General features: G+C 41.9%; 1 protein-coding gene across 1 annotated transcript in view; it reads left to right on the plus strand.

The window, feature by feature from the left end:
* Positions 1-17,830, plus strand: part of zfpm2a (zinc finger protein, FOG family member 2a) — a 108,219-nt gene that overhangs the window by 41,449 nt on the left and 48,940 nt on the right. The window contains exon 4 of the mRNA XM_083678661.1: positions 10,222-10,346. Coding sequence (XP_083534787.1) covers positions 10,222-10,346 — 125 coding nt within the window. The remainder of the gene's footprint in view (positions 1-10,221; positions 10,347-17,830) is intronic.

The following is a 17,830-nucleotide window of genomic DNA, read 5'->3' on the forward strand; positions in this document are numbered from 1 at the left end:
TCAGATAATGATGATGAAACTATGAACAACAGCTATGAACTTCAGGGAATTAAAACATGACAGCTAAACTGCAACCACAGTTTATCAGTAAACATGTTCATGTTTTGCATAACTTATTTGTCATAGAGACGCTCTACTTTATACTTGTATATCACAGTAACCTGTTCACAAAAACACATGCAGTATAGCCTACACTCTACTATGACAAATAATGTGTGATTAAGATGATGAAATATGCAACAAGAGATTAGACAAATCACTCTACTCATACAGTATGTTGCAGTGCCTTGATGCAAATTTAGTCACTGATCCGGTATACTAAGAGGCTTTATAGGAAAACTTCATGGCTGTTAGTTATATAATCTAAAATAGGCTAAATGCAATCACTGTTCTTTTCATTCTAGGAAAGAAGATACTGTATCTTGTTGAGCGTTTGTCTATTCATGTGGGCTGTTACAGACTGTCCTTAATAAGTCCTAAATCAATTTCTACTGATTGTCCATATTTCTATCAAATCATCACATCAATTGATGTCCAGTAGGAAAAAAAACCACACACAATGGTGTTCTCATTGTGAGTGCTATTTTCACTGCACGAGCTTAGAGAATTCATTGAAAATGAAAGCTGTTGCTAAATATGCAGATGATTTAGAACGCAGTTGGTGGCAATGATTTTGCCCTTAGGGACTTGATTCCCAATGGTGCTTTCTTTAGCTCTCTCAATGTGTTTGTTCTGCAATGCTTACCCTCCCAGGCTGGATAGATGAGAAATATTTTTTTTAAAGAAGTATCATTGTAATTGGTTGAATACATGATATGTGTATTTAACATTAACATGGAGACATTCATGCAAGTTATTTTAGAGGATGTAATACTGGGTAAACACTGAATTACTGAGCTGAAACTCACTTGAAACATTTAATTCTTTAATTCACTCTTCATATCTCAGAACTTCTTGTTTCTGTAAAAATATAAAGCATACAGCATTTTGGTGACTCTGTCTGTAGTGCCATTCCCTGCATAATTCATTGGGTGCTTTTAAAAAAACTGAACTTAAACTAAGGTCTCACTGAGTAACTCCAGTGGTTTATATTCTATGTACATATATTTGAATATATAGGGTAACTTTTGCCACTATTCATTTTGAAAGCAGAGCACCTTTATTCATCAATGCATTATTATATGGCTGTGGGTTATTACAGTATATATTATCAATGGTAGGAATATACAACCTAAGCTTGACCCCCTCCTTCCTTCCCTCCTTACCACACACACACACACACACACACACACACACACACACACACACACACACACACACACACACACACACACACACACACACACACACACAGCTCTCTCTTCCTAGTGAAAGGTATTGATATCAGAGCAGTGGCCCTGTCTCTCATGGACTCTCTACAGTGATGAACAGCTGTGCCCAGCTTGCCCCCTGGTCACGCCAATTCCAGCTTGGTTTTGTGTGGAGGTGGGGGGGTGGGGATCGGTTGTCAACTGAATTAAAATACCAAATAATAGTAATAATAATGATAATAAAAAGTTAATAAAAAACGGCATGTTCCTCCCTGATTGTGTGAGTGTTGTGGTATTCAATTATGCAATTTTCATTGGCATATTAATCATCTTTTCAACAAACAAGCCGCCGTTAATTAAAGCAAAGCATGGATAAAGACGTGTTGCCGGATCATCACTCCGTTTATCACCGCGCACAGACCCGCAGTTAAGTAAATTCAGGCTGTGAGATGAATTTCAATGTTCTCCTCGCCTTTTCCTGAATGTGTGTGTGTGTGTGTGTGTGTGTGTGTGTGTGTGTGTGTGTGTGTGTGTGTGTGTGTGTGTGTGTGTGTGTCTATTTATGCACACTGTGTATGGAGGGCGGGTCAGTGACGTTGCTTGTCAATGTGTGGGGAGGCTGAATGTGGAAGTTGTAACTCATTTAAAAAAAGGACTGCCATAATTCTTACTAGCAAGATAATTGTATTGGTTATTTATTGGAAAAGCATGATGGAGCAACCCTTCCCCCATTAAGCATTGTATTGGTTTTAGTAATAAAATACACGCATATATTAAGAGGAATTATTATTAACATATTCTTTATTCATATCTACACTGTCTAACTAGATGGAAGTAGGCTGTTTTGCTTTTTCTACATTGTACCTCATTGGCCAAAATGGCCCTATTAACCTGTAAATTAGGGCAACACCATAACAACATCCCTGGCCAGTACAAGCAGACACTCAAACAAGTCTCCCCTCTCCCTTGTCTGTTATTGTGTTGTTTTGTGTTGGGTCTTTCCTTCGCTGGGTACTGTAGGAGAATGGAGATTATTCAGGATCTGGTGAGATATGCCTGCTCTAATCATAGCTCACTGCCTCTGCTGCCATTCAGTAACAGAATAGAAAAAAACCCTGGTGATGCAAGCAGCCAGACAGCCATGGAAGCACTTGAGTCCGCCACCGGAAAAGAACCACAGGCATCTGCAGACATGTTGCTTGTCCCCGTCCTCATTGTGGAGCAACTTTATCAGTGCCAGCCGCTCACCCACTTGCTAAACTGGAGGGCCGGTCCCCTCTTAACTTAAACATAAGATCTTTGTGGTTTGAAGCACTCGGCTGCACCGCGCCCAATGAGAATCTGAAAGGCAAACAGGACTCCAGTGTCGGTGTTGCCCATCACAAAATCACACCACATGGAAAACTTGTTTCTGCTGTGTTAGCTCAAATCTAAATGCACTCAAACAGACTGCTGCACTGGAGCAAGATTCCCTCTCAAGGAAGGAAAAAGAGAGATGGAGAGAGAGAGAGGGAGAGAGAGAGAGAGAGAGGGAGAGGAAGAGAGAGAAAAGTCAAAAACCTCCACATAACAATGCCGAAGAAAAATCAGAACATTTTCCGCCGAAAGATGGGCCATTTCCAAATCCTTGTGCCCTATCAGACAAATTAAAGTAAATCAAGCATGAAATGAAGCAGAAGAGCCCGGAGATAAGGCTCCTTTAAGTCGTTTACAGATTAGGATAGAGAGAGAGGTGCATCTGGTCTCTGGCAGTGAAGGAGGCTAGTTTCTCATTTCACAATAGCAGCCTGTGTATAGGATTACTTTCCCCTGTCACTGACATGGGGAGCAGTGGGGGGAAAAGCCGTCCACAAAATGTTTCTAAATATGTCCCTAATGTCTCCAACCAACTTCACATGTCTCACACTTGGACAGTGATATGTGATAGAGTATCATGTTGTAGATATGAGCAGTGCCATGTGATATTGTGTTGTCATTTAGATGTTTTATTTGGGTTGCACATACACCTTTTTTTCTATTCTCAAGTCTTTTCACCATGTGTGACTTAAAATTCAAATGAATTCAGGATTGGCTAGACTGGATCACATGACTGTAGCTGTCACTTCCTCTGCCCATATTTAGCATATCTGAGCTCAGGTTAGAGATAATAGGCTTCTGACTAACTTTTGGTACCCTATACAGTACTATACAGTCCCCAAGCCATTTCTCAATATATCTGTAACATGTCTAGTATGTATATGTGTCAATTTAAGCAAACTTGACCATTACTGTAATTAAAATATAGTTTTAGTTACTTTTCACATATCTGGATATTAACGATTTTTTTGTTTCTTTTTGCGTTGTAGGTTGTTTGATTTATTGCAAACAAATCAGTTGCATCAATTTTCAATCTGACTAAACACATAATAAATACTGTACTGTTCTGAGGATTTATAGAGGATAGTAATCGTAAACCCTGTAAGTGAGAGCAAATCTTCTCCCTCAGCCTGACACCTATACTGTAGTTCAAGTTGTTTCAGCTTCACCTTCAGCCATTTCCTGCACAAGAAACTTCTTCAGGACAGATAATGAAAATCTATTTTTTTCCCACAGATTGCCATATCCATTGTCATATTAATTTGACCATGAAAATATAAACCAAAGGTAATTAGAGCATGAGATATTTATAGAAAAACCATTAACATTCTGTTACATTACACTGACATACTGGATAAATACACACAAGCAGAAACATACAGCTCATCTCATTTCCACACGCACAAACACATACACATACACACACATTTTTGTACAGTACTCTCTCACACACACACACACACACACACACACACACACACACACACACACACACACACACACACACACACACACACACACCCAGTACAGAGGTGCATGGCTCTTTGATGTCGCCCGTAGTGGGCTTGGTGGATTTTGTTTCACTCCTCACATGTATCTTTTCTCTCCGTGATGAGAGGTGGGCTTGGCTGCTGCAGTGAGCCTGCTCTGAGAGAGACAAGAGCTGGCCTCATCACCGGGGTAGCAGGTCTCTAAAACCTCGACCTTGACCTTCCCAGCCCAAGTCTTAGGTTTAGCTCCTTTATCACACTATCTCCAGGCATTTAAAAATACTCCTGAAACTGGATGATTTAACCCGCTTTTACGCTGTTCACATCAAAACTGGATGAAAAAGCTTAATCCATCTTATCTGTTGACTGTCAAACTGCTCCGGCTAAAACCTACTCACAAAAGACAACTAGGTCACCCAGGAAAAACAGAATTCCCGTTTACGGAAAGTTTGAAATCTGGTAATTGACTTGGGAAGGGGTTCAGGAGCACTTTTTTGAGTGTTCGGTCTGTTAACAGATTGTGAAATGAAAGGTGTAGAGTAGGTAACAGTTATATGTTTACCATCATAGCTTAGATTTGTTTTTAAATATGAACTAGAATCTTTATCTAACCTTCTTCTCAATTACTTGTTTTGTTCATGCAACGTCTAAAAAGCCTTTGTATTTCAGCAAACAACTCCCCATCCTCAGAGGACGTGTATGCATTACCAATAAACATGGCATCAATTATTCATCCATTCTGACAGGCCAAATAGGAGAAATATCCTTCTGATGGTTCACACATTTGAAAAAAACAACATTTAAACCAATCAAATTATAAGAAAAACAGTGTGTCCTCTAGATGTTGTTTGAGATGGGAGGACAATCATCCTTTAAGTTTTTCTGTCTTCCTTTACATGCTATCAATGGACAGTTTGGCACTTGTGTAAGATGGATGCCTCAGAGATTGTTGTCTGTATGCTCGCTGGTAGGCCTTTGATCAAACTGAGCACTTGACAACTGCATATTTCTATTGTCCAATGATAGGATGCTGCCACAGTATTCATGTCAATTATATACATAAGACCACTTTTTCAGTACGTTAGTTTTTGTCCATCATTGATTATTTGTTTTTAACACTTACAGTTGTTTTTGTTGCTCTTGTTACTGTCACTGATTATTTATTTCCATTGTGTGATTGAATTTGTGTATGTTGAAGAGCAACTATATGTTACAGTCATATATCCATCAATAACTTTGCATGAAAACAAAATCCTAGCAAGAGCACCCCCTCAGGCCCCCTGCTTTGTGTCATGGCTCAAATGCCCCTAATCCCTTTGACCTGTTTAACTCTTCCCCCAAGCTTTCAACTGGCTGAAAACAAGGCTGACCTATAGGGCAGCCCTGCACCCCTTCTTAGCCAAGCGCATGTGGTTGCTTGGAAACTTGCTCTCCAAAACGGTCAACTTTCTCCTGCTGCTCAAAGGGAGGGTCTGAGCCAAGCAGAGGGCTTTCGTCTGGGAGAGAAGGAGGGGGAAAAGGTCCTTCTGTGTTTTAAAACAAGTGTCTCGCCCAGAGATAATGGTGCGCCTCTGGGTTATAAATGATGCATTTTGTTCACTTGGACCTGATAATAGTGGTTTGGGGGGAAGGGGAGGAAAGTTCATCGCTCTCTTATCAAGGCGCCGTGACATTTCTCCTTCAGCTGTAAAATTTTATATCACATATCTCCTTTAAAGATGTAGCCCCTTTTGTTGAACGATACATTACATTCCATTTCACCCCATGTGCTTCATGTGCTATATTAATTTGTAGCCCACTTGGAAGTTCTCCAACCTGGTCTGTCAATAGCATTGGTCTGTCGGTTTTGATATTGTAGCTGCGTCTCTGAATTGTCACTCATGGGTTATTGAATGCAGCAGTCTTTTACCTCTCAATGAAATGTATTGACATGGTTATACAAATCTGTACAAATATATCTTTTTATAATATAGAAGGTTGTTATTTAAAGCACTAGCATCCAATCAAAAGTATCTCTTAATGTATCTCCTTCTACAGTAATAATTGCATTTAAAGGTTATTGAATTTAAAGCCAGTGGGTTTTATTGGTTGACTAAATATCTAAATGTTTCAGGATAGTGTTTCAAACAGGTTAGGAAAAGGGTTCTACTGAGGTAGGTCTCCTCAACTGGTCACAGAACTAATATTCACATGTTTCAAATGGCCACAGTGAATCCAATGCTTTAACGACTGTTAAATCTACAGTATCCAGCTGATGATGTCATTAGTCATTTCTGAACCTTAGCAGGCTCTTTACCCTCTCAAGGAATATTAAGGAAGGAATATTATTAATATACTCAAGTATATTAAGGAAATCCAGTACCACTCCATGAGATTTAGGCTACAGTACATCATTAACGCTTGAACATTGGTAATGCAAAATCTATCCATCATTATGGCTGCTACCTGGTCCACCATATTGCTCAAATGACAAATTTGTGAATCTCAAAACTACGTTTGAATCTGATTCGACAAACCTAAAGTGTTTTCACTCTTCAGACCCTCTACACCTAGCAGACATCAACTTCACCTGCTCAAATGGATTAAAACATTTTTACGAAGACTGTACAGTATATTAAAGCCACCTCAATGTGGGGACAAATGTCCTTCATCTTTATTATTCTAAATGGCAGGCCATGGGGGTTGTCATTGTAGATCTAATAATTGTCTCAAAAATGGGGTGTTCGTCTTTGGGGGGGGGGGCGTCTCTCTGCCCATGCCTCTGCAACCATCTACTCTTTGAATCATACCAAGATGGCACCCTGCCATGGAGCTGCTCGTTAGTATTCAGTCGTATGCCAGTGAAGGGAAAGATGAGGTTCCCTATTTCTCTCCGCCATAACAGAAAACAAACAGATGCCAGCGTAGAGCATCTTGGGTGCTATCTGAGGAAGATCTCTCCACACAAAGGGACATTCATTGGTCTGCCAAGTATCTGTGGAGAGCAGGAACAGACCCTAGAGTCTAGCGACAGATGATGATCTTATCGAGGGAGGAGGGTGGGGGTGGGGGAGAGCTCTTTAGTCACATCATCAGTTCCCCCTTGCCAAGACCGTGGCATTTCAGTATTGGGTGATGAGAGACATTGAGGAGAACAGGGGGTAGGGTTTGTTAAATCCTCCTGTCTCCCTTTGTGCCCTTTCTTCAAGTCATGTCCTCCTTTTTGATAAAGGGTTAAATAGTCCTCACTGTCTTTTGAATTTGTGATTAAACCACCTGATTTAAGACAATAGAATAGAGTGAGGGTTGAGATGTTGAGCATGAGTTGCAGTCTTCTAATAAACTAGATTATACTGAACTGCTACAATCAAGCTTTTGGCCTCCTCTCCATGATCTTCCTCATACTCAACACTGTGGGGGAAGTTGCTTAGATGTTATCAATGTTTTTGTGTGGGACAATGGTTACCCATAAAAAAGATTTATTCAGATAGATAGATTCTCATAGATTTCATGGTCATCACAGACTTAAAACATATCTATTTGACTACTACAGTATTAAAATAGATCTACTGTATCTTTTTCTACGTATAGATAGTGAACTTCTAAATGCTGATGGCCAATGAAAAGCTAGCGTACGATGAAGGCTTATTATTTTCAGCTGGTGTTTTTGTTGAGGTCGTTTGCTGGTATCTGCAGCAGATGTGACAAGCCAGCTGGGAGCCAAGGTCCTCGGGCAACATTTGGTACGGGACACAAACAACTGGCACCCAAACATGGTGGACCTCAAACCTCAGATTGAATCGTACCCCTTTCCCCCTCTCACACCTACTACTCCCACCCCCCCCATCTAGAACCATCCCTGGAAAAAAAAAAAAAAAAAGGGAACTCAGCCGCTGGGGATGACTTTACCAGAGTGTCAAACAGGGCTAAACAGGAACTAGCATCCAAGTGGTTAAAGGCCGTCAGTCTTATCAGAGGACAAACAGAATGCATCAAGCGGTGGCTGTGCTTGCAGTGAGTCTCTCTCTGATGCGGACCAGCTGTGCTCCAATGTTTAATTATTTCTCTCTAATGAGCTTACCCACCTTCCACCACACCGCCAAGAACTCAGTGTGCTACTGTAGAAGATGAGAGAAGCTCCCAGTTCCTCAACAAAATAAACTACTGTTTGGACATAATGTAGGCAGTGGTGTCATACTGATAATCATGCAGAAAGAGTGCAGACCAGTGTAGACCTACTACAAAGTATCCATATGTTTGTTTGGCTGTAATGTATGCAAAGCCTAATCAAAGGTATGTATATTACTGTTGTCCTAAGTGTGTAACTGATGAAAGTAAATATGTTTTAGGACTATAGGCTTGGAGGACCCAGATCATTAAAAAACTAAAGACAATGCAGTAATACTGACATGTTCTGTTAGTACAGTGATCACTAGTGATCGGTGTGTGATCACCCAGGTGTCAGTGATATTTAGGAAACAACAACGTAGCGTGTCACCTAACGTTGTTTATGCATGAGAAGGAGCACATACGTGCTTCTCCACACCAACAGGCTGACACAATAGCGTGTCGTAGATACAAGGCTGATATTTACAGAATGGAACTGGGATGAATAGGTCATTATATCACAGAAGCATTATAAAGTTCAGTGATCATTCCACTCAACATGCAACGAATGCCCAGAATACCGATTCATACCATTAGCGCCTCTTACAAATTGAATATAACTGATATATAATAGATTTTACTGTACATACTGTAAAAATCACAATAGAAATTGTACTTGTACAGTAGAAGTAAGAGCTGAAAGCATTTGACGCACAGTCAAATATGTGCCTTTACGCAGTTGCAGCAGGGCTGTATACAGCTAAATCTTGTAATGGAATAGAACTGTAAATACAGTATATACAATCAAGTTTCTACACAAGAGTCGGTTGTTGATTTTATTGCACACAATATTGTGCCCTCCTCCTTTCTGTGGGCTATGCGCCTTTACGCACACACACAGGAGCAGACGGGCCATATCACGCCATATCACATATTTTGGCAGCGGCAATGGTTCTAAAATGATTATAAAATGCTTCCAGATTTTTTTTTAAGTGTGATTTTGAATTCTAACGCTGACATATAAAAAAACAATCACTTAGGAAAAGTCAGTGAAGGACTTGGATGTGTCTGTCACAGCTGCAAAGTTATTTCACTTAAAAAAGTCACAAGCACGTGAAAACACGCACGTTATGAACTACAAATGTATCTTCGTATGCGTGTCATAACAAAAACCATGAGAAATGAACAGGACCTGGGTGGATACTGTGTAGTATAGGATTCACTTGAACTAAAGATCTTAGAAAATATGCCTGCATTAAATGGTTGATAAGTTATTATGAGTGCTGAAGTCATAACACTTGGGCGCCGTCGAAGACTACAGTAGGTTCACATGAAGATAAAGCAGATAGCACTTGAGGTTGGAGGGTCTAAATCCTCCGGAGCCATAGGTCTTCCTGGACCGGGGGCACTCAGTAGTGTTGTCAAGGCGACAAGGCGGAAATGTGCACTTGAGAGGCTGACTTCCCCCAGGCAGAAAGCACGCCGTGGCCGAGGGCTCTATTATAATAACTATTTGATTAATCACTGTCCCAAAAAAGTACACTGAATCTAAGAGATAAGATAGCTAGGGTGTTTGAGGCGGGGGGGCTAGCTGCACTAACAGTGCTATCCTGTTACACAGTTAATTAACTGGTGCTCTGCGCAGCACTAACAAGGGGCCTTCCCGGAACAACAGAAATAGTCCTGCTGCCAGCCACTGAGCCTGCAATGTCTCACAGAGATTATCACAGCAGAAGACACCTTTCAAGGAAGGTTACCGCGCTCTTGTTCTGAAGCACTCCATCTGATGGATGCCTGCATGATTTGCTTGTCTGTTATGCAGGTGGCCTAGCCTGCACCGTTTAGTACTTTTCATACAAATAAATACAGGGAATATTTCAGGGAAAGAAATGGTGATAGATTGTTAACTGTGGTCATGCTGTACCATTTATCCTTTGGATAAACAATATGGATAACTGTTTCGATGCTTGGTGTTTTAGGAGAGCTGGACGCGCACCTTAAAGATGGAGAGCGCCGGATCCACAGCCGGCAGCAGCTCCCGGTGGGCACGACGTGGGGGCCCTTTGAGGGGAAGATCGAGATGAACATTGACGGGAATGGCATGGTATGTCATGTTTTTGACTTCTCCTCAAACGTATACTGTCCACTCTTGTGAGTGTGGTACTCTACTGCCCACCAAAAAGTAATTTTTGTCAAACCATTTTTATTGTGTTTATTGTTTGAACCCAGACTTTTATCCCCAGCATTTTCCTTTAAATTACTAGAAAGTTACACTCAGCAATATGTCTTTCCTAGAAGCCTCGCATGTAAGGCCACTAGAATGTTCCCTCCCCCAATATCAGGGGTAAAGCCCATTTATTTTAATGGAAGGAGGCAACGAATTCCCATGACATTCCTACTCATAGTTAGACCCATAGCGATGACTGTACTGGGATCAAAAAGGCTTTGAAGTGCATCCATTTTAACCATTTTAATCTGCATATTTTATGACTAAATGCTTTAATTGGTGGGTTTTGAGTTGAGTCCAGGCCGCTATTCAATGAAGTTACGATCCATTATATTTTATGTTTTATTTTCAACCCAGCTTTACATCAATCAGCTGGCCCCTCTTGTTTGAACATCCTAGTTTAGTTCCCTTTAAACGCTCACAAATGTGTTGACCTGGTGCTCTGGTGGAAAGAGGAGTCCTCTAGGGTTTGATATTTCATTTTGCATTTGGATTAATTAAGAAATTCTTATTAAAAATTGTAACCAATCTCACATTCATCCTGTTAAGAAACATAAGGAAAAGCCCACAAGGAATTCGGACACGGAGGCCCTGTTCTTCCGGATTTCTTTAACGCGTAACTTTATTAAATCATTCTCTGAACAGTTTTCGACTGTTTTCTAAGCTCCCCTCATGGTTTTGAAGTCATCAATGGCTTTAAATAACTCCGGCAGTCTTACAGCCATGAAATATGGACTCCTCTCGGGGCAAAGCCAGTAATCCTTGGGCAAAGAGTGATTCCAAGGATGAACACCTCAACTTCCTGTACGGTGTGACATACAAATATAATTCTCTCCCGTCCCTGCATGAATTTAAATGACAGCTAGCCAACGTGACAATCAACTGCCCTCAGAGTGAGCAAGTGGTGTTGAATTTAACTGTATGGTAGAGCTGCAGTTATATGAGTGTTTGCAGTAAGTTTTCTGTATCATCCTTAAACATACAGTAAGTCAGTCTACATTCTGAACTAAATATACATTCTAAATTGATCTCATTCTTAAAGAGAGCTGTTGGGCATAGTTGTGCTGCAGGTGCTTAACTAACAGCCCTCTATGGAATCCAATCCGTCTCTGAGCTCCTCCTATCTTAGGTTTGAAGTGAGTCAGGTACTGGTCTTCACCTATAATGGGCTATAGAGGGGTTAGAGACTACGCCAACTCTCTTGCAATTAAAGGTAAAGAAAGCTTTGGCATATTGCCTTTAAGGATCTCATGTGTGTCTATTCTCATGGGTGCACTTTCAATGCTTCACTGCTTGCCCTCTTCTCTCGGAGTCTCATCTCTCAAATGGGGTACTGGCGGCTTGCAGCTTCACACAATACCTCATTAAAGCCTGGGTGAACTTGAGTCACATATTTTTGTTTCATTAAGCCGCCTTTTAGGTTTGAACACTACGACTGTACGTTGAATTCATCAGACATCTAGGTAAACAAACATCTCCATTTTACCAGAGCCAAATATTATACTGTGTGGCCTTTTCTTTATCAACCTCCTGGTTATTGAGCAGTTCTCTTGTATAGTCAACCGCCATTGGCAACATCCCCCAACAAGGTACTTTATCTTATTTTCTTCTAGCAGGGAAGGAAAGGGAGCTGTACGCGTCTTAAACACTGACATTTAAAGACAGAAACAAGCTCTAATGTTTCACCCAGAGAGCCTTAGGAAGTAAAATGGGGGAGTACGAAAAATGAGCTGTGTGAAGGAAGGAGAGAGCTTGCTAGTTTTGATGCATGTCAGGCCAGCCAGTGTTCATCCACAGGGTCAGGAGGCGGTATAAAGCATTTGAGGTAGAAATAAACCTTGATTGCTTCATGGGTTCTCTACTTCACCCAAGAGGCGCTCTCAGTCATTCTTATGAAGTATGACCTCCAGAGACTATTAAATCTTTTTCTCTCTGTTAGATTCTGAAACCCATAAAGGTGAATGAATTACCCCACGGCAGCCAGGTATGGCATTAACGTCACCTGTCTCACACTATGAAATCCAAGCTCTGAAACACATGACCTGCTTGTGTGATATTGATATGCCCTCCCTGAAATCAAGAACTCATTTTTTCTCAGACATGTCATTCTGAGACTCCTGTATCTAGCTCAAGAATCCTTGTCTGCTTGTTAAACACGCAAGCTAGTCTCTCACTTCTTTAGACATTGAATGAAGACCCATTCATGGATGAACCATGATTTTTCTGTTGAATGTTAAGATTGCATTGGTTGGATTGTTGTACCAGTAGAGTTTAAGAGGAGTATGTTAGGGCTGCCAGTTGTGTGTAGTCTTAGTGATCAGCCCAATGAGCAATGGTTAGCAGCCGGGGGACTAGTGGGGTAGAATCTGATGGTGAGGTGGTAGTGTAAGGCTGGGGTCCACAGAGCCAGGCTGAGGCCTAGGCTTGTGGGTCTGCCATGGGTCTGCAATTGGTCTGTTGTGGGTCTGCGTGAGTCTGCTGTGGGTCTGCTGTGGATCTGCTGTGTGTCTGCCGGGGATCTGCTGTGGGTCTGCCAGGGATCTGCTGTGGGTCTGCCTGGGATCTGCTGTGGGCCTGTTGTGTTGTCTGCTGTGGGTTTGCCCTGGGTCTGCTGTGGGTCTGCTGTAGGAATGTTGTGGGTCTGCTGTGGGAATGTTGTGGGTCTGCTGTGGGTCTCAGTGGCTGGGCAGAGTGATGGATGATGCTGGGAGAGAACAGCGAGTGGAGCGTTACAGTTGTCCAGGCAGGACGAGACAGAGAGGAAGAGACGAAGGGAAAAAAAACAGGGAAAAAAGGCATGACAGGAAATCTGGGCATCTGCAGGACAGAGATAGGGTCACATCTCGACCGTTTATCAAAGAGGAAAGCAGATTTCACAGCTGATGGGATGGCTGTGGCAGCCCCAGGCCCCAGGGTGCTGAGGTTGTTATGAGGTAGCCATAGCCTGCTGGGAACCTGTTAGGCAGCTAATCACACAAGTCACACATTATCAATGTTAGATGATTACACAACATATCTAGTTCACTTTTGTAGTTCATGATGTTTTGAAAGAAGAAAACAAGTCATTCATTGAGGACAAAATCATATTCCTCTTGCACTGAATTCAGACTCTCAGAGCACTATGCCGTATCCAACCACAATCATTGAAACTGGACAAAGTCATTTACTCCTGAAGGACGCATTGAACTGAGAACAAAGTAATTCACCCTGGGTTGGAGTAGTTTTACTGTATGTGAGAGGGAGAGAGGGAGAGAGAGAGCAAGAGAGAGAGAGAGAGAAGGAGAGAGAGACTGGAAGGGAGAGAGAGAGAGAAGGAGAGAGAGAGAGAGAGAGAGAGAGAGAACCCAAAGCTGTGGGCCCCTCTCAGTCCTCTGTTCTGTTCTGTTCTGGCTAGTGTTTTTCTCCTTCTCCCCCTGACTGATGGAGCTGCCATGGCTGGGACTCATCCCTCACTTCTCCAACTGATCAATCAGACTATTAGAGTCCAATTACAGAGGCAGCCCAGCGCAGGTGAGCGACGAGCACATTCAGCCTCGCCACGGCCGGCCCACCCAGCCTCACACTCCAAATTAACGCAAATTAATAGTGACACTCAGACATAAATGTCTGCAATAGGGGGCTAAATTACAAGTCTGGGTCGAAGCTATTGAGTAGCAGGTGTCTTAAACGTGGTAATTACCCAAGCTGGACAGAACCTGGGAAAGGGCCCACTGCTTGCCTGGAGTAAAGGCCCTGTGAGCTGGAGTCCATTTTAGGTGTTAATAATTGATTCAGAGGCAAGCTATTAATGAGCTGCAGATTTAGGGCTCTGTTCTAGATGTGTGTTGATGAGGGTGTAGCCTCCTGCTCGATGCGCAGCTAACACTAATTATGGTGCTTAGTCAAGGTCTACTGTAAAGGATGGATTCAATAGGTTCTGCTTGTTTCGCTTTTTCCTTCTGTTGAGGTGTTTACCAATGTGCAGGTAAAGGAAACATTAAAAAAAAACACTACTTTACCATCCAGAGTGACTGTAGAAAGACAATATAGAAGACAATATCATGTTCTGGTATAGATTACACATGGTCTGTAACACAGCTGCCTTAGTGTGTGTGTGTGTGTGTGTGTGTGTGTGTGTGTGTGTGTGTGTGTGTGTGTGTGTGTGTGTGTGATCCTCCATGTCCAGTCAATGTTATTTTACACCTGGATAGACTGCTATTCAGTTTCTAATAAAGAGAGAATGGACACTGGCTTATTACAGCATGAAGTGAATGTGCAAAAGAATCAATATTACTGATTACTGAATGATTTTAAACAATTTTAAGGATTTTACAATGGTTTTTACGCATATGTGTCTACTATAAGAGGCAGGTAAATGTAAATCTATACCAGTTTGTGTGTGTTATTTTGATAAACCATGAACATGAAATTTAGATTTACTACAGTATAAAGCCAGTTCATTTGTTGTCTTTTTCTTATTTGATGTAGCATAGGAGAAAATTCACTCGCACAGTCAAGACTATTATTTTTGCATTCTCTATATTGTCCATGATATTTGGTCCAGTATGACGTGTTTATGAACAAGCAGGAAGTCACCTCAGGGAAGCAGCTGGCAGTGGAATTGTTGCATGTGAAGCAGAGGGAGGACAAACAGTGTGTCATGTTCAACTATATTTTTGTCAATCTTGTCATATGCATTGCTTGCGCTAAGCACATTAAGAGCTTGTATTGTCTTTACAGCCCTGTAGAAGAAAACATTTTGTATGGTTAAATTGAGTGTGAATATTGTAGGTGATATGCAGTATCCCCAAATTCTGTGTCTGCTACAGTAAATAATGTGTTATCTTCTGTGTGTGAGTGTGTGTGTGTGTGTGTGTGTGTGTGTGTGTGTGTGTGTGTGTGTCTGTGTGTGTGTGTGTGTGTGTGTGTGTGTGTGTGTGTGTGTGTGTGTGTGTGTGTGTGTGTGTGTGTTAGAGTGTGCGTGTGCATGTGTGTGTGTGTGTGTGTGTGTGTGTGTGTGTGTGTGTGTGTGTGTGTGTGTGTGTTTTTTTTCCTCCGAAGACCCTTCTTTTGGCTGTGAACAGAGAGCCTTACATTTTGGAGAGGAGGGATAGTAAAATGACAAGATACTGTCCTAATTTGCACCTGGGAGAGGGGCAGTGGCTGTCAAGCACAGGAGTGTTTTTATTGTGTAATTTAGTACAAGGTTAGGAATGTGGGGACCGTGCACCAAAAAAGCTCCAGAAATTATTCAACCCATCATTCAGCCATTTATCTCCCCTCTTCTGCCCACCCTCCTCTCCTTCCAATATGTTTATTGTTAGCTACAGTATCCTAAACTTTAACAAGTGGTGGCGGATTTTTCTGCGTCGAAATTATATTTTTCTTCTTGTCATTGCTTCATTAATCAAGGGGAGGCATTCTGAAAAATGTTTTGTTTTGGAGGCTGCAATCTATTTTTTGTGTGTGTGTGTGTTGTTGTTAATCTGCGCCCGTGGCAGGTTTCCCCTCCGAAACGCAGCGCTAAGCAGCGGTATCGCAGGCCTATTGTTGTAGCCTCTGTCATAGCAAGGAGAGCCTGATGCAGGCCTGGGCTCGCCTGATAAGGAAAAGAGGATTCAACATGGCTGGAAAGGAGAATCAGTGGGACTTGAGAGTGGAGTACGGATGGGGCAGACGCGTGCACGCACGCACACACACACACACACACACACACACACACACACACACACACACACACACACACACACACACACACACACACACACATACAAACACACATACAAATCATCATCATCATCACACTGGCACATGCCCAGGCAATTATTTACAGTAACATCCAATTACATATGCAAGAAGACACCCCAGGATAGGACCTCTCTGTCGCTGGCAAGGGAGTGTCACTGCACCAGCAATCAAAAAAATAACCAAAAAAGAATGCAATATATTTGATTTATTTTTAATTTGCATTTAAAGGCGGCATATCCTTTCTATCTGAAAGTTCTTCCTCTTGGATGTGGTTTGAAAAACCAGACATTATCGGGACTAACAGGATTTGAATTTTTATGTTGGACACACAAACAATTTTGGCATCAAGAATGTGGCTTCGTCTAATGAAATAATGGGCCCAAATTTTAGGCGGAGAACCAATTTGTGATTGCATGCATCAATTATTTCTTGGGCTTAAACCAATATGAAGTCTGAGGTCTCCTCAGATTGGTAAAATGGTAATTATTTGGCTTAGTCCCTGTCTTTTAATGTCATCCATATATTTATCGACACTGGTATTGACTACTTCACACATTAAAGGGATCATGCCATACCACATTATTTTGATCAAGGAAAAACGCATTAGGGAATTCCATTGAAGTCTTCCTTCTCTCTTTTTATACTCTCAACTCAATGAGACAGACATGACAATAATGCTTGGTTAGGCCTACTTGTGAGTCAAATGGAGATGGGGTCGTGACCTGTGGCAGAGGGGCGTTCTGGGCCATTGTTTGGGGCCTTTCTAAGCTCCTTTTAAAGGTTCCTCCGTGCTCGGCTGGAATCCTGCGCCCATGCCGTCGTGTATTAGCTCTGGAGGCACTCTGCTCAGTGCTAGTGTGGCCACAGCTGAGCTCCACTGTTTGAGATAATGCACGGTTGACTTGATCTACAAGTGAACCTGACATTTTCCTGTCCTTACATCACAACACAACTCCCAAACAGATATGGCAGGTCCCCGATAAGGGAAGCAGAATTCACTGACTTGCTTTGTGCTTGCTGTGATGGCTACATAGTTTACTCAATCATGCTAAAGATACAGCACAGTGAATATGTCATTATACTAGATGTTATAGTGCAGTCTTGAGAATGGAAGATTATTCGACGTTGAATTGGAGGTTTAAAACAAATAAGTGGTAATTATGGTACTGTAATCATGTTCAGAAACTCTAAACCATAGTGTCACTTGAGACACTCCTGGCAAATGTAATCCTAAGTATTGGCTGTGCAAAAATATGTCTGGCCGTCATGAACATGTTTTTTTTTCCTAACTGCCCCTCAAGGATTTGTACACGTTTTTTTTTTTAATGTCTTTTTAAAGAAACAAAGTTTTTCCACTCTGCTAGTTTCCAAAGAATAAGTTCAGCATAGCCGATAGAGTAGAGATAGAGACAGGAGAGAGTAGGGGTTATTCTTGTATCACACTTATGAAACGTTGCTCATTTCTCTTTAATGAGCCAGCCCTGTCCTCAGAGCAGCTGAGAGGTAGCCTGTGCTGCTACTTAAATAGTTCCCCTCCTGTATCAGAGCTCCTCCAGCAGCAGCAGTGGGCCCATGATGGGAGAAGCCCCAGTGAAACAGGGGGCCCTGGGGGGCTGATGCGGTTCCTCCTCCTC

Source organism: Argentina silus (genome assembly GCF_951799395.1).
Source record: "Argentina silus genome assembly, chromosome: 10".
Lineage (NCBI taxonomy): Eukaryota > Metazoa > Chordata > Actinopteri > Argentiniformes > Argentinidae > Argentina > Argentina silus.